Source organism: Ostrea edulis, chromosome 4, assembly GCF_947568905.1.
Source record: "Ostrea edulis chromosome 4, xbOstEdul1.1, whole genome shotgun sequence".
Taxonomy (NCBI): domain Eukaryota; kingdom Metazoa; phylum Mollusca; class Bivalvia; order Ostreida; family Ostreidae; genus Ostrea; species Ostrea edulis.
In genome coordinates, this window is record NC_079167.1 from 32,143,539 (window position 1) to 32,166,268 (window position 22,730).

Here is a 22,730-nt window from a genome sequence, read left to right on the forward strand (position 1 = left end):
TGAAGATAACGAACAGTGATCAATCTCATAACTCCTACAAGCAATACAAAATAGATAGTTGGGCAAACACGGACCCCTGGACACACCAGAGGTGGGATCAGGTGCCTAGGAGGAGTAAGCATCCCCTGTTGACCGGTCACACCCGCCGTGAGCCCCATATCCTGATCAGGTAAACGGAGTTATCCGCAGTCAAATCAGTGTGCCAAGAACGGCTTAACAATCGGTATGAAACACGTCAGACAGCATTTGACCCAATGCGAGGTTGTATTGACGAACTAGAGCGTTATAACGACCATAGAATTTGCGAAATGCTGACTTCAGTCGAGACTGTTGAAATCCCTGTACCATCAACTTGTTTGTCAGTAGCTTACCTCGATTTAAAAACTGACTATACCCAGAACAAGCTCTTGCATATCGAATCAGTTGAGATATATAAACACCATATGCAGGTGATAATGAAATATTGCTACATAAATGTGGGAAGTTGACGATGGAGAAGCTGAAATCATCCCGTTTGTCATACAGTTGAGTTGTCAGTTTGACGTTAATGTCTACTTTCAATAAAATATCGAAGTATGAAGCAGAAGTGGACGACTATGTGGTGTCCTTTATTTCGAGCTCACAGGGATATATCAAATCGACATATGAATGAAAGCTATCATTGTTAATAGACAAAACGTCATTGATATATCTAAAAGTCGAATTGAAGGTCACAGCGAGAGATTTTTTCTTCTCAAATATGTCGTGACACAGTCTTTCTAAACTTTCTCCTTCTCGGTAGGTTTTTAATAATTTTGTGAGGAGTAAGATAAGGGACATAAAACATTTAAGGTATTCCATGTATAATGAACAATTTTGAAGGATTTAGATCAACATAAAAATTTACTGTTAAATAATGATGAAAGTGAAGCAGATGAAATTCACATGACTGATAAACGATTCGAAGCTAACCCTTTTGCACTTATGACTTTTTGGAAGAGTTGTCTGCCCTTTGTAAAAATAAGAAAAATCTAATTTTCTAAAAATGTGTGTGGTCAATGATTACTTTTATATCATATTTTCATAAAAAGAAAGTGTATGTAACTTTCTACCAAGAGATTAGTATAAAGATATAATTTGTTTTTAAAATATTGTAATAAAACATGCTTTTCCCATATACTTTAATGTTAAATTCTAGGCGAAATAAATCAAGCAGTAAACAACATTTTGAAAATTCCTATGGTGGATTATTTTTAATTGATGAACCCTTCAAAATGATACCATGATTACAAATATTCCACCATCCATTTATTTGATATGAAATATGGTCATTATACATTGAATACCTTAATGAATCATGCATGATATCTTCGGGGCGATTTTTATCCTTTTTTAAATCCAGTATGGGTACGGTAACTCATAGTCATTCATCCTGTTGACTGGGGTATCAAATGCGTTTAAATTGAAGCAAGATTTGAAAGAAATTCGTCCTTGGATAGGGAATTATGAGTATAAGTTCCATTCCTAAATGTGGTATAGTTGTACCAACAGAGACCTCTAGAAGTTACTACCGTTATACATTCCCAATAAACCAAATTATTCTTTCATCACTTCTGGTTTGTAAATATATCAGGATATATGACAAACACGTATACGTTTTCTTATCTCAACAATATGAAAGCATTAGAAATGCAGGCATAATTATGTTACAATTGTATTTGAAACATAGAAAAATCGATTTTGATTTTACTTTCTTTTTTATTGTGAAACATATACATTAACAATAAAACGACTATAAAAATATATATCAAATAGATTCAATCGTGTTTACAAAAGAAACAAATATATATATATCTTCTGACTTTAAAACTAACAGTTTAGCAATAACAGTAAGCAGAAAACACAAATATATATACATACATGTATATATATATATATATATATATATATATATATATATATATATAAAAATATATATATATATACATTAGAAGTTGATTCGGCACAGTTGTAAATAAATATTGAAAATCAGAATGACACATTCCATAAAAAAACCAATCATTTACTACTAGCGCTTTCTCCATGTCTACATGGTTCATCAAGCAGTTCAAATATGTATATTGTAGTTCAATTGGTGCACAAACAACAAATTAAAGATCCTAGTGTGCGGAACACCCCATGTAGTGAACATTTTGCGGAATGCGGGGTGGTAAATTTAAAGTGTTCCCGTTCTTTAAAATGTGGACTGAAAATGAAATAACTCACAAAGCCAAAGAGGACTATTTTATTAAACTTTTCAATCCAAGCCTTGATAGAAAATAATTTTTTGAACAATAGAACTACAATACGGGACTTTCGAGATACGGATCCACTCTGACTTTTATCGCGAGTCAAACGTAATTGTAGGGCATGTCACTTCCGGATTACAATAACAACTAAGTAAACAAGCATGGAATTCTTCAATTGCTATCAAATTACTGTATTAAAATGCTATTTTTTAAAGAAAGGAATCACTACAACCATTTATAAGAAAATGCATTTGATTAAATTATGTGAGTTGGCGAGGAAAACAAATATAGTGAATATCTTGAGGATATCAGTAAAACATCACGTCTTCCATCCAAGGATTCGCGTCTAAATGCGCCTTTTTCCTTCCATCTAATTTACACCCAGGTACTAAGCACCAATAGTGAATTGAATTGTCATTGTGGGACTGCGCATAACTCTTTACGGACCGTCTGCTAGCGAAACACCAGTTGTAACGATGTCAACTTTGCCCTACAATTGCTTACTATCACGTGACCGCGTTGTATAAACGTCAAGTCTAATCGGTCGTTCCGGCACATCCCGAAAGTTCCGTATTTAGCATAATATTTTTACAAAATATATGGGAATTATAGACAATTACCAAACGCTACCGGTTAACGTTATTATGACGTCATAAAGGACTCGTTTACTTAACGTCATAACAAAGACGTTGCTAAACAATTTTTGTATACATATTTAAACTGCCTGATGAACCAAGTAGACATGAAGAAAGCGCTAGCAGTAAATGATTGTTATTTATGGAATGTGTCATTCTGATTTCCAATATATATATATATATATATATATATATATATATATATATATATATATATATATATATATCGGAAATGTTTATTTTCAGATATGTAATGTTTCATCCCCCTGAAAAAAGAAACGGTGTAAATAAAATGTATATAGTATCTATGAACATTCAAAAGAAGAAAAACATGTAGAGTGTCTGAAAATCCCCTACCTTATGTAACTTAACTGTATGTTAATCAATACTATAATGGACATCGATAGACCTTCAGAACAGAACAAAATCTGAACACAAAATACAATATTTTTTTAACAAAAACAATACATACATATCATAGAAATAATTCAAGTCCAATGTGAACACATCATTGACCGGTTGCGGTAGCTCAGTGGTAGAGCAACTGCTTCGTAATCAGGAGGTTGTGCTATGACCTCATCAAACCTACGATTTTAGGATAGGCATTGATTACTCCTTTGTCAAATGTTCGGTATTTAGAAGTGAGAATCACAAGTCTATTGGATATGACCTTTCAGACGACGGTTTCCTGTCACGGCAGGCGTTGGTATGTTCAAGAAACCCCGTTGCTCTAAACATGGGTTTTAACTTGTGGTACTTCACCTACAGCTGGTAACGTCTCAATATGAGTGAAACATTTTCGAATGGACGTAAAAAAAAAAAAAAAACACAAACAAACATCCCGTACGACAAGAAGAATTTATCTCAACTAATCATGTATATTTAAAAAGCGAATAGAACGAAGCGAAAGAGATATTTATACATCTCTATATCCCATTCTTTAGTATGAATAAATATCTAGTACTGCAATCGAATATTAATGGAATGAGAGGTTGTTTTCTGATGAATACATATTTAGTAACTCGTGACATGGAACGTCCCCATAGGAGTGAAACATTTTCGAAAGGGGCGTTAATTAAAGCAATATACAAATCAATCAATCGTTACAGTAAGGTCGTGAGTTCGAGCCCCACTCATGCCATGTCCGTGTCGAACATAAGAAACAATTGTTCCTTCAACAAATCTTTGCCATTTATAAGTGAGAAACACGGGTCTTTCCAATTCTGACCTTAAAAACGGAAGTTCAGTGTCGCGGTAGGCGTTCAATGACACGTCCAGGAACTCCCGCTGCTACGGCCCTGAATGCTAAGCATATGTCGAAATTTTTTGGTGCTTCACCTACAGTTGGTGGCGTCTCAGTATGAGTAAAAAAATTCTAAGGGATGTAAAACAAGCATGTACACGTAACTACAAAAACAACATGAAATACATCTTGCTATTACTGAAGCTTATCAGTAGATCTAGCAAAGCACTATTCATTCAAAGTACACTATTTACAATTACTAGTATAAGCCATTCCATAATCAATAACATAAATATTTGTTGAAAAAGACTATAACAAATCTAACAACTGATAACGTAATTTATTTAATAATTTTATAAAGCTTATTACCATCATTTAAATAGATTGAGATCGGATTATACCAAATACATATCGCATGAGATCCATCAGTGTTAGAATTAGATTCTACCCAATTTTAGCGATCCTTAACTGATGACAATGAGTCGCATGCTCACAGAAGACAATTCTTCACTGTTGGGTGTGACGGAGACCTCTTCTGAGATTTTATATCCTTGCAAGGAATGGGTATGGCATTCCCCTGGTGTATAGCTTGTGTCAGGTGCGTGCTAGAAGAGGTGCTGGATTTGCGTCCTCTAAATCTCGCAAAAAAGTGAGGACAGTTGCCTTGGAGAGCTTTCATGAAATGTTTCTGAACCTGAATAATTGATAAATTTGTATACAGAATTATTAATGAATGATAGAGTACCAACATACCATGCAATAATGTAGTGTCTGATACTTTTATCATTCCGAGACCAACCCTGACAAGAAAATATCGTTGATTAGCCGGTTATTTTCATAGCATAAAAAGACGAACATGACTTACTAATAGAGAAGAAAGTGAGGACATTGTAAACAAAGGTTCACATCTATCAAAGAAGTAGGTACGGTTTTTGTCCAAATTCTGTCCGGCTTTTAGGGGGGAATTATTTTGAAATGCATATACATATGTATTCTATAAGAGTAACTCCTAGTTAATCTCAGAAACATAGAAAGTCATTTTGAAGAGTGGTCCTTTCGTGAGATCAAGCTCGTGGGTTCGACTCTTTTCCTCCTCATGTTAGGCACGACTTCAAAACAGAAAACAACTACTCGTTTCGTGATATGCACCTTTTATTGGACTCAAATAACATGTCATGTTATGCAGACAGGCAAAACCTAAATAATGTATCTCTACATAGTACCTCTTTCTGTCAATTGTAATTAGATTATATGAACAAGTGAAGATAACAGTGATCAATCTCATGAATCATATAATGATTACAAAATTAAGGGAAAAGAAAACAAGGACCCCATAACATATCAGAGGTGGGATCAGGTGTCTGGGGCGAGTAAACACCCCTTATCGACCGGTCACACCCGTCATGAGCCATATTTCTTGATCAGGCAGACAGAGTAACCCGTAGTTATAATCAGTATGAAAAGAACGGCCTAACAATTGGTATGAAACCCGTCAGATAGCATTCTACCCAATGGCCCAGTGACAGCTTGTATTTGCAAATTAGATCGACAAAGGATGCTTACTCCTCCTAGGCACCTGATTCCACCTCTGGTGTGTCCAGAGGTCTGTGTTTGCCCAACTATCTATTTTGTATTGCTTTTAGGAGTATGAGATTGATCACTGTTCGTTATCTTCACCTTTCATCATTGTAAAGACCATACATTTTGTATAGTAGAATTTTAAACACGATTGTTGAAACCCCTGTAACTTAATTGTCAGTAGCCTGTCTCGGTATCAATATTGATTAAATACAGAACATGTGAAAATAATATTAATTAGCTGTCCAAAACCAAGTAATTACTTAATACAACTCGCCATTTGATAGTGTTCAGACCTTTTCTGAAGTAAAGAACCATCAGTCTTTTCTTGTACATCATCCCTATTGAATTTCATTAAAATATAGCGATGTTTTTCGCGGTTATAAACATTGGCGATTTTCAAGACCATATGCATGCAAATATATGTAATCTTAGTGGAATATATTTGGCGGACAGGGAGTTCCACTTCATAAAACTTGATAAGCAGTTTAGTGCTAGTTACTTATTTGTAACACGTGTTACTGTCATCAGAAACAAACACGTGTTATATGTACTGTCATCAGAAACAAACACGTGTTATATGTACTGTCATCAGAAACAAACACGTGTTATATGTACTGTCATCAGAAACAAACACGTGTTATATGTACTGTCATCAGAAACAAACACGTTTTACATTAACAAACACGTGTTATATGTACTGTCATCAGAAACAAACGTGTTACTTTTACAAACAAACACGTGTTACTTTCACAAACAATCACGTGTTACATCTACTGTCATCAGAATCAAACACGTGTTACATGTACTGTCATCATAAACATCACGTGTTACATGTACTGTCATCAGAAACATCACGTGTTACATGTACTGTCATCAGAATCAAACACGTGTTACATGTACTGTCATCAGAATCAAACACGTGTTACATGTACTGTCATCAGAAACATCACGTGTTACATGTAATGTCATCAGAAACAACCGACGTAAGAAAACCCAGTTGTTTATTTATCCCCCAAAGCTTTCGATATTTCAGATTAGATCAAATTTTAGCGTTTAATAAGGCATGATGAGTAATAGGACATGATGTAAGCTTTAGAAAACTAAGTACTAGCGTTCCGAACTCTCTATCTACAATTAATCGAATAATTGATATCATGTTCATACCTGATTACTGCAAGCTACCCACAAAATGCAAACAAGAACACCCTGAAAAAAGAAATAATGGGAAAATTAATTTTCTATTCTACAGCATATATCTGTGTTATGTTGATCAACAAGTAAATAATTTTTGGGGTCAAATGTATAGTGAATCATAATTCTCTGTTTTAAAAAAAAACCTGAGAAGTTTTGCCGTATTTCACATACGACATTCTCTACTACTCACACAGAGAAATATCCTACATATAATTGTAAAGATAAGAAGAATGCCTGACTTGTAGAACCCGGTCGCGGTACCGCAGTGGTAGAGCGTTCGCTTCGTAAACGGGAGGTCATGAGTTCAACCCCCGCTCGTGCCATGACCGCGTCAAATCTAAGACGTAAACATAGGTAGTGATTGCTCCCTCGCTAAACGCTCGTGAAGAAGTGAGAATCACGGGTCTTTCGGATATGACATTAAAAGCGGAGGGCTCGTGTCGCGACCGGCATTTGCACGTTAAAGCGACCTCACTGTTACGGCCGTAATAACTAAGCATATGCCTAAATTTCTGGTACTTCACCTATAACTGAGTGAAAATATTGATGGGAAGTAAAACAAACAATCGATTTAGAATGAAATGGAATATTCTGTATTTATTTAGCTCTTTGTACTCACTGATATTTGAATATGAAAACTGACCTGAAGACCCTCTTCTGCTCTAGAGACAACTAAAGGCCAATCAGCGTCCCATGCATAAGAAACCCAGGCGAAGATATAATGGATTCCAAACAAGGGAATAAGGAACACAAGACAGCGTAAAGGTTTTCTGAAACACAATACACCAGAAAATGATTGGAAAGTGAAGATAACAATCAGTGATGCACACATGTATGATGATTGCATTCCAACACTTAAAAATAAATTTATTGCGCTATTTAAGAATGTGCAATATAATGATGATGATGATGAAACTATTATGGTATATATTCTAAAATCAATATTATTGTACATCTATCGTTATAGTTATGATATCTTTTTCATATCATAAACTCCACTTCAGTCGATGCTTATAGCATCTTTCAGGAAAATAAACTTTAACTCATTCAGCAATATGATGAAAAGGACAATATATGCCTTATTAGCACCAAGGTTTTACTCAATTTCAATAATTGTCTAAACATTTAAAAAGATTAACCATTTTTATAGTATGGAACGAATATGTTTCCAATGCAAGGTGAAGATAACGAACAGTGATCAATCTCATAACTCCTATAAGCAATACAAAAATAGATAGTTGGGCAAACACGGACCCCTGGACACACCAGAGGTGGGATCAGGTGCCTAAGAGGAGTAAGCATTCCCTGTTGACCGGTCACACCCGCCGTGAGCCCTATATCCTGATCAGGTAAACGGAGTTATCCGCAGTCAAAATCAGTGTGCCAAGAACGGCTTAACAATCGGTATGAAACATGTCAGACAGCATTTGACCCAATGCGAGGTTGTATTGACGAACTAGATCGTTTTAACGACCATAGAATGCATGCTGAAAATTAATTGGTTTCAGTTCAATGTCATCACTACCAACCATATCACTACACTTACGGTACACAGGATCTAGTTGACTGCATTCTCCTTTCTTTCACGGCTATCATTCCAACTATAGCTATCAGGAAAACAGTGTTAAACTGAAAAATATCAGCATCTCATCAGCTAGGAAATATAATTTGACGTATTCTGAGAAAATGGAGTATGTTTTGTGCTTTCAATTCAATAAACCTGTACTCACTAAAATTGTGATGACATTTGGGACAAATATTATCCACTCAATCTCGGGAAAACTGTAAATCCAGCACCTGCATATGAAAACAAAAACTTTATATCCAACACATTGATACGAAAACGAAAACTGTACATGAAAATTGTGAAGATGTGAGGTTTTATTTATAAATAAGATCATTACGACGACTTTAGAATTTATGTAATGCTAACTTTAAACGAGAGTTTGGAACCTATGTAACATCACATTATTCATCAGTAGCCTGTTTCGATTTTAAAATTGATCCTACGAAGAATATGATCCTTCATATTGAATCAATTGAGAGACAAACATTACACATAGGAAGCTAACAATGGAAAAGCGAAATTCATCCCGTATGTCCTAAAGTTGAGCCGTTAGTTTGTCGTTAACGTCTATGTTCAGTAAAACATACAAATATGAAGCAAATGTTAAAGACTCTGTGATGTTTTATTAATTGGAAAATGTCGCATCGACGGATGAAGAAAAGTGAATATCATTAATACATAAGATATCGTCGATGTGTCTAAATATCAAGTTGAAGGCCACAGTCAAAGTGTTCTTTCTTCTGTGGAAGCTTTTGAATAATACCTGTCTCCAAGGAATACAAAAAAAATAGTTTAGCTAGTAAAGGAGCATACTTTGTGCCCACGGGAAGACCACCAAACACTACATAGACACTGTTAATGGGGAACTTTAGGAATAGTTCTAATATAAACCCGAGAGCACTTGTGTGTAGAATAAGAATGGTGTTTAAGAAAGCAATAGTTGGACAACTCATCATAAGATATGAATATTTCCGAGTTCTATATTGGTCTGAGTCTGTCGTCGTGCATCGTCCGATGTGCGTTAACAATTGATAATTCTTAACTTCGTCTTGATAACTATCCTTCCAATTCTTTTTCAAATTTGGTATGAAGTATCTTTGGGACGAAGGGGGGAGGCATCAATTGTAAATTTCCGAACTCCTGCGCCTATGGAGCGTTAGGGATGGGACAAAACATTACCGATTTTTAAAAATCTTTTCTAAAACTGTACATTTATAAGAAACACTAAATGCATAGTTAAAAAGAGTAGGAAGACCTCTATAAAAATAGTGAATCTCATGATCATTAAGGTAGAAGTTCTGACTCCATGGTGAATCGAAACAATGGATATAATAGTGTTTATGTGTAAAACATGTAAATAGCATCCTCTTTAATGCTGATGATATTAAATTGAAACTAAATGGATATTTAGAAGGAATCGGTAGTCCTTTAAACAAAATTGTAAATTTCATGATCCTGGGGTAGGGTTTTTTATACCAGTTTGGGGCTAAAATAGTCAGAGTGATCAATCTCATAACTCCTACAAGCAATATAAAATAGATCCTGTGAAGACGTTTTTAATTTTGCTGATACTGAAAACAGTAAATGTATATCTAATAAGAGCAGGAAGGGATGCACTAAAATTGTGAATTTTGCAACCCCATGGTTCTTACTAAAGGATGGGTCCAAATTAGTAATGTAGTGTTAATGTAACATATATTATGTCAAATATTTCATCAGTATGAATATATTTGGTGGTATTTCTACTTTTAAAACACTGAATAATAGATTTACATGTAAGCTTATATGTGCAGAACAGGAAAATCATTATGGATTTCGTAGCCCTTTGGGCTAGTGATATTTTAATTAACACTCGGGTAACCTTTGGACCTTTTGTTATTGAAGAGGATGTTGTTTATGATTTAAGAACCTAGTATTTAACTTACTATTAGGAGTGAAAGTGCAAAGTTTTGATGCAGATGTTTTTGTGAAAGGTTAACTTTGTAATTTAAGATTTATCAAAAGTTTTTGGAATTTTTGAGAATCAACATTTGATTTAAACAACTTCTCGCATATGTTGTGACACAATACATTTGAACTTTAAAAGTCTCCTTCACAGAAGTTCATATTTTCGTATCAAGTATCTCCAGCACCATGATATGAATACAAAAACTGTTTATCAAGCCCTTTAATATGAAAATAAAAACCGTATAACCAGTACCTTGATATGAAAACACAAAACTGTATAACTTAGCAACTTTATATGCAATCAACCAGAAAATCTCGAAAAATCAGCAAGGCGTAAAGATCACCAACTGTGACAGCGTGTTACTTGTAATTCTACAAGATCATCAACTGTGACAGTATGTTACTTGTAAATCTATGAGAGCGAGTCAATAAGTAACCAGCCTATCCCATTTTCGATTGGCCGAGACGGTCACGATTTTCATGCCTTGTTTCAATACATGTTTTATACCTGGGTACAAAATTGCACGCGTATCGAGTCATTCTTTAATAAGATATTGAATGTCAAACATGGCTAGTGATGCAAAGGCATGTTTTTCATCTAAAGTTGAGTACCGTGCTATAATTCGGTACTTGTATTTAAAATGTAAAACAAGCAAGGATATACACGGCGAGTTAACCGATATTTATGGGTCTTCTGTACCATCTTATGCTCAGGTTAAATTCTGGGTAAGGGATTTCAAACGCGGTAGAACGTCTTATAGAAGATGAAGCCAGGTCTGGACGCCCATTGGATGCCACAGACGAAGAAATGTGTAAGAAAGTTCGGGATCTGGTATACTCTGATAGGCGAATTAAGGTGGAAGAAATAGCGCAGGCATTAGGCATTTCACATGGTAGCGTTTCAACAATCTTACATGATCGTTTAGGTATGCGCAAGCTAACAGCCCGTCGAGTCCCCAAATCCCTTAGCGATGAGCAAATGGCAACCAGAGCATCAGTATGTAGCGCTTTGTTGAAGCGCTCTAGGTCAAAATATGATTTTCTTTGGCATCTGGTGACTGTAGATGAGAATTGCATTCATTATCATGAGCCACAGAATCGTCAGAGGGTAGGGCATGGGTCCCCGAGGTCAAAGAAATTCAAGACGCAACCATCTGCTGGCAAGTTGATGGCCACAGTATTTTGGGATGCAAAAGGCGTTATTATGTTGGACTTTTTACCCAATAGAAGTACAATAACTGGAGTGTACTATGCAAACTTGCTAGACCAGCTGAGAACCGACATCCGTTAAAAAAGGCCGAGGTAAACTGTCTAAAGGTATTTTGCTGCAACAGGACAACGCGAGAGTTCACACTTGCAAAGTTGCAATGGATGTTGTAGAGCGAAACGGATATGAATTAATACCACATCCTGCCTATTCGCCTGACCTAGCTCCTAGCGACTTCTTCCTATTCCCAAACTTGAAAAGGATATCCATGGACGTCATTTCCGGTATGACGAAGAAGTCGTGACGGCAGTTGAAGAGTGGGTCAATGGAAAGGACCCTGACTTTTTGAGTTCTGTACTGATGGCACTTGAACACCTTTGGACAATTACATCGAAAAAGAAGAGGTGGATCTCAACCGGAAATTTAGGCTGGTTACTTATTGACTCGCCCTCTTACAATGAAATCCTCATCTACTGTAGGTGTTGGAAGCGGAACCAACGATTAGAAATGCAGTGGTTATTTCAGAAGTTGTGCTTTGATTTCTAGGTACGTGACATTTAACAAAGAGGGTATATTTTAAAGAATTAGGTTTGTGAATACCGGTACATTAGCAGAACAGCACTTTAAAGCTAGAGCAGAAGAGAGAAATTGCTACATGAAATTTTAAACATGACGTCCCATGAAATAATTTCAATACTCACTTAAAATTGAAGCGTTCAATTGTCATTCTTAAACTTGCATATACAGCAGCCATAATAAGCGGGATTCCTAACAATTGGAAATGAAGGAATCAATTGAATCATATCTTGGAAAAGTGAAAATCCATGATATAGAATTGAAAGAAAATATCAAACTCCATTGTTTTTCTACATACGAATACAAAACAGAAGTTCAATTCTAAATTAGCTTATTGATAGAACCTAAATTTACACTGATAAATCGAACAATCACATAATTGCTTTATCATCGGATGATAACTCTACAGTGAAAAAGCAAATAATTAAAAAAGAAATTATATTCAAACCCAGAATTAAAATTAACAAATATCAACAAAATATGAACGAAGTAATATGATATCAGATCCAAAACTCACTTTTACAAAGCATACAAAAGAATAATTTCATCACAGAATCCTAAATATAATGAAATTATCATAGTACCTTAGGTTTTACATTTACAAAGCAAACAGCTAATCATACGCCTGTAGGTACAAAGCATAATCATATTACCATCAGTTCCAAATTGATTTGTACAAAGCAACTCGCCTTACCCCAGCCTGTAATGGACAGTCAGACTTATTCCACTCTATAATGAACAACCTGACTTACCCCACCCTATAATGGACAGCCAGACTTACCCCACCCTATAATGAACAGCCTGACTTACCCCACCCTATAATGAACAGCCTGACTTACCCCACCCTATAATGGACAGCCAGACTTACCCCACCCTATAATGAACAGCCAGACTTACCCCCACCCTATAATGGACAGCCAGATTTACCCCACCCTATAATGAACAGCCAGACTTACCCCCACCCTATAATGGACAGCAGTACTTACCCCACCCTTTAATGAATAGCCAGACTTATCCCACCCTATAATGGACAGTCGTACTTACCCCAATCTGTAATAATCAGTCAGACTTACCCCACTCTATAATGAACAGCCAGACTTACCCCCACCCTATAATGGACATCAGTACTTACCCCCACCCTTTAATGAACAGTCAGACTTACCCCAGTTTGTATCGGACAGTCAGACTTACCCACCCTGCAAGGGACAGCCAGACTTACCACACCCTTAAATGAACAGCCATACTTACTCCATCCTGTAATGAACAGTCAGACTTACCCCACCCTATAATGAACAGCCAGACTTACCCCAACTCTATAATGAACAGCCAGACTTACCCGTCAGACTTACCCCACCCTATAATGGACAGCCAAACTTACCCCAGTCTGTATTGGACAGTCAGACTTACCCCACCCTATAATGGACAGCCAAACTTACGCCAGTCTGTATTGGACAGTCAGACCTCTCCCACCCTATAATGGACAGCTAGACTTACCCCACCCTATAATGGACAGCCAGACTTACCCCACCCTATAATGGACAGCCAGACTTATCCCACTCTATAATGAACAGCCAGACTTAACCTCACCCTATAATGGACAGCCTGACTTACCCCACTCTATAATGGACAGCCAGACTTACCCCACTCTATAATGGATAGCCAGACTTACTCCACCCTATAATGGACAGCCAAACTTACCCCAGTCTGCATTGGACAGTCAGACTTATCCCACCCTGTAATAAACAGCCAGACTTACCCGACCCTATGATGGACAGTCAGACTTGCCCAACCCTGTAAATGACAGCCAAACTTACCCCATCCTATCATGGACAGCCAGATCGCCCTGATTTCTGTATTGAAGCTTTGAAGCAGTGGAAGCAGTATATTCAGGCCCTCTACAAACATCCAAAAATACGTGGCGGATCTCAAGTACTTCTGAAGAAGGATTATCATCTTGCAGAGTGGCTGTGAAACATACAAAGTTAGTTAGTTAAAACTGTAAAGCGACGGTCAGGTAGCAGGGAACAGTTTCGCACTATAGGCCCGGTCAGTTTTTTCCAAAAATGGAAATACCCCATATTTGAAGTGATATTACATGTGTAAAAATGTATACAATAATTTTAGGATGCATGTCAAATGTAGCTGAGTGCTTAATAAAAATGTTGATATACAACATATAGGTGTCACCATGATTCCTAGCATATAGATGGGTGCAAATACGAAACTAAGACACGTGGTCAGTTGCTGAAGAAATTCCGGTGAAAACATGCAGGGTCTAGCAAAAGGTCTGTAGCTGTGAGGGAAGGTGGATGGCCCCATATGAGAGGTAGATTTTTTAGAAGGGCAGATAGGGTTCTTGATTGTGCACAGTGTCTAAATCCCCATGTTTGGTACTGTGATGGTGTGGGGGTGGTGCAGATTAGCCTAAATGAGGGAAAATCAAAGCAAAAAGGGGGAACCTGCTGAGAGCATGTTTTGTGCACCAGCACCAGTATTTATAGATTACATGTAATTTAGGGACATAATTTATTAACTACACTAATATGAAATACAAGTATTGACATAAAAGGGAAATATGATTTTTCATTAGTCTGTTATAATCTGACTTTGGTGTATACCCCCTATCCACATGTTTCAAAACCAAAGAAACTGTCCCCTGCCACCTCCGCAGAAAATCAAGCTTTCGCAATTATGTACCACGTGATATGTCAATGCCAATTGGTTTTTTTTTTTTCCATTCCTAAATTTCGTTTGCTTCCCCTGCATTTCAACACTAATGACGAATTTCCAGTCAAATCTTCATTAGGCCAAGATCGGGTTTACCTGATATATTCTTACAAATACCGCATTTCGGGAATATTTAGCATATTTTTTCTCAATAAAGTAGTTCGAAATCTTAGCGCTTTATCTTTCGGCGGAATTTTAACAAGCGTATCATTTCTAAGAATGCAAAGTTTGGTGGGGATTTTTCCTCATCCACCAAAATATTAACATTTCCAGCGCCGAAACCCGAACACTGTATGAGGCCACTGACAAGAGACATTTGTCCTTAAAAATCGTTTATTAAGTAACCTCGGTGAGCTAATACAGCCAAGGATATCATGATTAAAACTATCATTGAAAATAAAGTAAAACATACACATGTTGAGACCTGAACTGGGTATTATACTTTAGCAAAGGAATCTTTTTACATGAGAAATGTCTATGCTTGAAAAAATATGAGGTTTCAATTTTTTTTTAAAATTAAATGAAAAATACTTTAAAGTAATTCCACCCTCCTGTGATGTCATCAGATTTTGCAAAATCAATTATGTATTTAGATTTATGCATGATAGGAACATAAATTTTGTTGGAGTATTTTCCGATACTTAATGTAAAAAATCTTGTTAGAAATAAACTATTTCAAAAGTTTATGTTATAGAGGAATAATCAATGATACATGTCGAAATATTGAATCCAAGGACAATAACTCTGTTTCTATTGATTTCTTTATCAAGTCTGTTATGCGATAGATTTCCTTTATTTTTTACAGACATTTGTATATTTTTGTGAAGATATAGTTTCATGAAATTGTTATGAATGTTACTATATCATCATAACCAGTTTTTATGAACATTTGATAACGTTGTTTAACGAAAATAGCAGTTTTCTGACGGTGATATATGATTCTGTTTATGTACGTCTCTCATCTTAAAAAGTGTGATGACCTATGTATTTTAATTGATAATTTGTTAGTTTTAACTCTAATGAATGGAAATAAATACACTTTTCAAACTTCGAGTATGGAGTCACCTTAAATATCAAATCAGTTTCACTTAAACTTTTCGAAAATCAGTCACCTACCGAGTTATTATCTATTAGGCTGGATTGTCTGTGTATTTGATTGACATGTTCTCTGACGATAAACTCGTCCATAATCAGAGTAACTATACTGACAAAGATAAGCGACATCAAGAAATGCTGGTGTATCCAGAACATCCGCCGCATTTTCCTACCAGTCTCGGAATTACCAGGGGATCTAGAAAAAAGAAAAAAATTGAAGATCCGAGAGCAAGTATCAAACCAACGGGAAACGTTTATTGAAACCAAGAAAATTTCAGTATAGATATAAGTTAATGCATATTTCATTACCCGGGTACAAAATGATAATGCAAGTGAATTATGGAAGAAAATCAACATTACACTTGTAATTTACCCTACCCTATATTCTGATCAAGAAAAAAATGAATATTAGCTAGAGAAGATAGAACCCCCCCCCCCCCTAAACAAAAACCCCAAACTGTAACTCAAAACAACTAAGGTGAGCAACGTATTTAGAATTGATAATAAAGACCGCGACAAAATACTAAAAATATAGCATGATGACTTCTATATAGGGCGACAGGACCGTAAAGGCATAAAAGGCATAATGGGAAACCGTCAACATCTTAAAAAGTATAAAGCGTGCAAGGAATTTCCACACAACATATCAAATCTTATTCTTAGCACGGTTACTTCCATTAAATTCTAAATAAAATATCGGCTCAATTGTCGACTTTACTTATAATAATAGTAATAATGTCCTTTATTTAAACAGGATAGTACAATTAGTTTAAAACTAGTTTACACTGTGGTCCTGAAAACATATATACAGACAACAGTATAATACAGATACAATATAAAATAGTATATGAAGGTACTATGTTGTATTTATACATGTACGTTATCTACATATTTAAAACTGAAAATAAAACTGAAAATAGATAAATAAAAATAAAACTGAAAATAATCAAAATCAAATCTATAAGGTTTTCATTTTCCGAATGAAGAAAACAATTCTAAGATAAACGGATTTAAAAGTTTCCAATGTTGGGTAATATTTTAAAAATTCTGGCATATCATTCCATAACTGTGAACCTTGAATTGTAAAAGATCTTATGAAATACATGGTGTCTTTGCCCTCTGGATATATAATGAATTACTTTGACTTAATTTGGTAGATCTACTGCTAATTTCCTGAACATACTGAAAAGCATCTAAATAATGGGGGGTTAGACCATGTAAAACGTTGAAGACAAGAATGATACCGGTATCTCTATATATAAAATAGTCCAACAGAGGCATCCATCTAAGTTGCTGCATCATTTCTGTTGTAGGTGTATAAAAATTTCTATTCAAAATCACTCTAGCAGCTCGCTTCTGAAGTTTGCATAATTTGTAAAGACTGTCCCTGTTTTTCATATCGCCCCAAACAGTACAACAATAGTTAAAATGAGGGGGGGGGATTGTATTAAAATTTTTCAGCAATAAATCGGTTGAAAAAAAATGAACGTTATCTAGATAACACACCAATTTTGCCTGCAAGTTTTTTTTTTTTTGGATAAAATTTCAACATGTGCAGACCACGTGAGACATCTGTCAACATAAACACCAAGTAGTTTTGTACATGATACATTTTCGATGGCAATATTGTCAACTTGTATCGATAGTTTTGTTTTTATCCATCCATTCCAAAGTATTGTTAAGATCCATGCATGTATGTAATTTGTTTTCTATAGCATCTATACTTTTATCCGAGACATCTTGGGTTGTATCGTCCGCATACATATGGTCTGCAGAGTATTGTAAGCAATCTGGATAGTCATTTACATATAGAATAAAAAACAAAGGGTCAAGTATTGATCCTTGAGGTACTCCTATTGTAATATCTAATTTGTCGGACTGAATTCCATTCCATCTAACACATTGTGATTTGTAACATTTATAACATTGGGACTATGATTAGCCTAATGAATAAGTCATTTAACTCAGAAATGGACCGGTCATTAGACATAAACGTCCCTACGGCATGGATCTGCAACACACATGGAAAACAAAGGTAGTATGGATCGGATATAATTTCAAAATTAATATGCAACGAGTATGCACGTTAAAAATTACCATTGAGAAGGTATACACATAGAATTATCGTGTAGGGGATATACAGATAAAATGACAAAATTAACATTTAACGAGTATACTGTACATATATAAAAATTCTCAATTGAGTAGGTATACACATTCTAATGACAAAATTATGATGGAATAGGAGGGGGGCGTTAATAACGAAAAGTAAATGCTGACAAAACCTGCACTTGCCAAAGCACTGTATCAATGCTTGTATTTTCTTACCTGAACAAAATAAAGACTGCTAGCGATGGAAAAAGAAATGTCAGACTTATAAGGTTTGTTACTAGAGCAACCAATCTTTGTATTTCCATAGTTTCAGCACCAATTACCTGCAATATCAGTTAACCGCGTCATACTTTTACTAATATGTATTAAGATTTAAATCTCGAGGAAATTTATAACATGGTGATTTCATGAATTTTCATATAAGAAATTTCTCACCTTTTTCTTCTGTTTTTTGCAGATCGTGTAGGTATGTAGAGTGTCGTTGACCATGATACGGCCGTTAGGTACATGCCAGTTTCCGCTGGGTAGGCATGTTTTTGTAGTTTTGACTATAGAAATAAGGTTAGTACAAAAACATAAAGTCAGTCTCTAATATACACATTCCCTTGTAACAAGTTTCACTAACAGAAATACACGCATATAATTATTATTTATCAGGCTAGAGGGGTTCAAGATAAATTGGTGTGCATGGTACAGAAAACTATTTTATTAGTATTGATTAGTACATTTCTAACTGATTAATAATAAATTGTCCTTGTAAGGAATTTCATTATAAATAAACTAAAGCTTGTCAATTTCTATTTCTGTTGTTCGATTTTATTCAAGTTATACTTATTTAGTAGTAACAGTGTCATTCAATTCTGATCGCGACTGCAATTCATTACTGAGGTTCTTATGGAAACTATATAACAATCACAAGCTTGCAGTATATCATCGATCAGACGTATCTATCTATCTATCTATATCTATATATCTATTATTATTATTAGATATATATATATATATATATATAATCCAAATAGAAAGAGTTGATATCACACAGTCAAAATAATTCAATAAAAAAAGCAGGAAAATCTACAGTTCCAAAATATATTTAAATCACTAGCGCTTTCTGGATTTTAACATCCATCCTCAGGTGAATACAAATTTTAAAAAAAATGTTAAAATCCAGAAAGCGCTAGTGATTTAAATATATTTTGGAACTGTATATTTTCCTGCTTTTTTTATTGAATTATATATATATATACATATATATATATATATATATAATTCTCTATCCGGGAAATACCTGATCTGAGATGGACAAACTTACGTGACAAACGTATACATTTTTCAATTCATTAAAATTTTTGGTTTCCAATGGAGAGATTTTATGGCCAATTGATGTAGAATTTGAAAGCTAAATGTTAAAAGATTTTAAATTTTGATTGAAGTACGTCTACTACGTTCGAGTGTGCAAGGGGTACATGTATACATTAAATAGACAATTTTTTTTTACTCTTACTGCCCCCCCCCCCCCCACATGATGACTCCACGAAATTGTCAAGAGATATAACAGATGTAGTCAATTACCTGATCCTTCCGTGGGAATGTAGTATGAAGGACATTCTAGATCTACTGCAGTTCCATTAGGAGTCGAGTCAAAACATGATATTCCATCCCATATCGCTTTGCAGTGCGCTGCTGATACCCTGGTCGTCATGTTTCGTGCTAAATGTCTTTTACAGCAATCGCTGCCTGCACGAGAACAAGCCAGCCATCTCTGACAATCGTCTCTTGTCAAACCGGAACACACCATCTGCATGTTTGTTGCATTGTCAATATCGGGCACAAGTTGGTATCCTGTCTCAAAAGCATCATTTGCTGCTGTTGCTAAAAATTTGAAATTGTGTTGAAAATCGGCGGTCCAGTAAATCGCTGATTCATTGCTCATGTGAGGCGCAAGGAGACGGTGACAGAAGAGTGCAGTCAGAACGTTAAATAACTCGACACTAGGAAGACAAATAGAAATCATTATCTCCTGAAAATACAATATTCGATACGATTTGGAATTATCCGACGAATTTATAATATTCTAGAATCTATAGTACAGGGTCCATTTCTTGAACGAAACAGGACTGTTTTTCAATTGTCCTTTGTTGGTGGAGATATGATGCGTCTGGCGCATCTCTTTCGTGTGTACTATAACTACCCTTGCTGGATATTTTGTTTAATGGGAAATAGTCATACAATCGTTACTCATCTGTTCCGTCTTTACGTTTAAAAACACAGCTGTATGAAGTGACGTCATACACAGGAAAGAAAGTCAAGGGTTTCACGATACTGTTTCCACGGCGTCAACTCAGGACAAAAGAGTCGATTACCAAATGAGATAATGTGTAAGATCACGCCGATAAATGGTTTAAATTACTGGACGAAAAAGAAAAGATTCCGATAGGTAGACTGTGTCAATCTCAGCTTCGTGGAGAACTGCTGCAGTGCGACTGCTTAATGACAAATAAAAGAATCAGGGATTGGTAATTGATTATTATAGAGTTTTAATCCACAATCTTAAGTATCCAATTACAATTTAAGAGCATGAACCATTGACAAATATCGACAGTAATATGTACGCATCGTATATTAATTATCAACAAACACCTTAGGATGGTTGATGTTAAAACTCATCTATAACGATCTAGCATTTCAGAATATTTCAGCTGGTGAGGTTTACTGTTTTTCGATCTGCGTGTCCGAACAATGTACATAAAGCGATACAGACACGCAGGCAGACAGACGGACAGTCAGGCCGACATGATGCCTGGACCACGTGAATAAACCAAACTTGACAGATATCATTCTGCGGGTTTATGAGATTGGTCGTTTTTCGTTAACTTCCCTTTTCATTTGTCTTTACACTTATGAAAATTGAGAAAAATAAGATTTGAAGATGAAATAAGAAAAGCAAAACTGACTAAACTTTCTTTATATTTTGTTATTTTCTTCAAATTGGGGCCCTGGGGTCACGTGATGGTAGTTTAATTTTGCAAAGGAATATGCTAGTTAGATTATTACGTATTGACAAATAAAAATGATATCTCACAGATAAAATATCAACAATGTTGTTGACAGTTTCACAGTGTTTAATATATAACCGGTGTTGTATAGCAGCCTTTCCCCCATAGTAGCTTTACCCCCCCCCCCCCCGGAAAATGGCTATATAGTAGCCTTTTCCCATAGGGGGAAATTCTACTATATAGTAGATCTTCCCCCATAGCAGGGTTCCCCCTTACGTTTTTGGTTTTGATTTTAGAAAACAGTTATGGAAAATCAATCAGGCTTTGTACAACAAATATTGATATTGCATAGATCTGAGTATCGCAGTGTATGTCGCCGATAGGTTGAATGTAGATACATGTATTTTCATAGAGATAAATTACGTAACTGTTCTCCGATACAGTTAAGTCTTAAATGAACTTAGTATAACATCTTATAAATACCATTTATAATAAACATTTTAGGTCACCTGGGTCACTCTGGTGACCTATTGCTATTGGTCTGCGTCAGTCGTCGTCCCTTGTCCATCCAGTGTTAACGGGTTAACTTCTCAAAAACTACTGAGCCACTCTTTACCCAATTTGATATGTAACATCTGTAGGAGAAGGGAACCAGAAAATGTCAATTTAATGACCCACCATCCCAATGGGCCTTAATGTTGGGGTAAAAACTGTAAAATTTATGCAATTCTTTAAAAATCTTCTCTACTTCTAAGCATATGGCAGACTAACTGAATATATAGTAACGATGAGCCAGAAAGTCTCTACCAAATTTGTAAATTTCATGACCCCCGGGGCAGGGGTTACTGTGTTAGAGCGTGGCCAAATTAGTTATATAGTGACAATTCCATCAAAAATCTTTACTACTAGGCAAATAACAGACAAACTGAGCATATAGTAATGATGGGCAAGGGAAACTCCAACAAAATTGTAATTTTCATGATCTAACAATTTAATTGTTTATTTTGTAAACCAGGTTGCAGGGTTTCAGGATGGGGAGGGGGGGGGGGGTTAATTGGTCAAAGAGAGTTAATGTTTATAATACTTAAAACCTTATGTCTAGTTCTTTTGATGTTATATGAAAACTAGATAAATAAAAAGATGAAAGATGAGGTGATCAAGATGCTGCCTACCCGAGTAATACTTTTGGGGAAATACTTTGCTGGAGGGGGATGGTGGTATTTGAAAATCCGTCAATTAACCTGCCAAAATATATTGAGATATTGAACACTGAATGCTTTTGTAATGAGGTTACATAATGCAGTCTACCAAATGTTTCAATTGTAAAGGCTTTGGGGGATTGTGCATATATATAAGAGCCTTTCAGACAGGTCCATGAATGGGCTCAGGTGACCGTCAAGGTCCATTGGCCTCTTGTTAATTCAAGATATCGATACATTAAGACTGCAGAACATCATTGAGCATAAAGATTTATTCTGATACATTGTAAGTGGGCTTACTCTTAAAGTTTGTTTTCCACAAAATGCTTTTTATGAATTTATTATATAATTTCGCATGTTTTATGTTCCAAAAACGGCTCCTCA

General features: G+C 35.6%; 1 protein-coding gene across 1 annotated transcript; it reads right to left on the reverse strand.

Annotated features, from left to right (window-relative positions):
* Positions 1 to 1,717: 1,717 nt before the first annotated feature.
* Positions 1,718 to 20,352, reverse strand: LOC125669873 (calcitonin gene-related peptide type 1 receptor-like). Its single transcript, XM_048904712.2, has 11 exons — positions 19,724 to 20,352; positions 18,587 to 18,699; positions 18,368 to 18,474; positions 16,061 to 16,235; positions 14,032 to 14,182; positions 12,343 to 12,409; positions 8,651 to 8,717; positions 8,467 to 8,549; positions 7,564 to 7,690; positions 6,891 to 6,932; positions 1,718 to 4,839 (listed from the first exon to the last, which is right to left on the reverse strand). Exons 1-11 carry the CDS (start codon positions 20,163 to 20,165, stop codon positions 4,636 to 4,638), a joined length of 1,578 nt encoding a protein of 525 aa, XP_048760669.1. The 5' UTR covers positions 20,166 to 20,352; the 3' UTR covers positions 1,718 to 4,635.
* Between the last annotated feature and the right edge of the window lie 2,378 nt (positions 20,353 to 22,730).

Excerpts from the sequence above, each read along its gene's own strand:
- LOC125669873 (XM_048904712.2), bottom strand. The coding sequence starts at position 20,165 with ATGATTTCTATTTGTCTTCCTAGTGTCGAGTTATTTAACGTTCTGACT. Across the intron at positions 7,691-8,466 it reads TCAACTAGATCCTGTGTACC|AAAACCTTTACGCTGTCTTG; the intron begins GTAAGTGTAGTG and ends ATTGTGTTTCAG. Across the intron at positions 6,933-7,563 it reads GAGCAGAAGAGGGTCTTCAG|GGTGTTCTTGTTTGCATTTT; the intron begins GTCAGTTTTCAT and ends TTCTTTTTTCAG.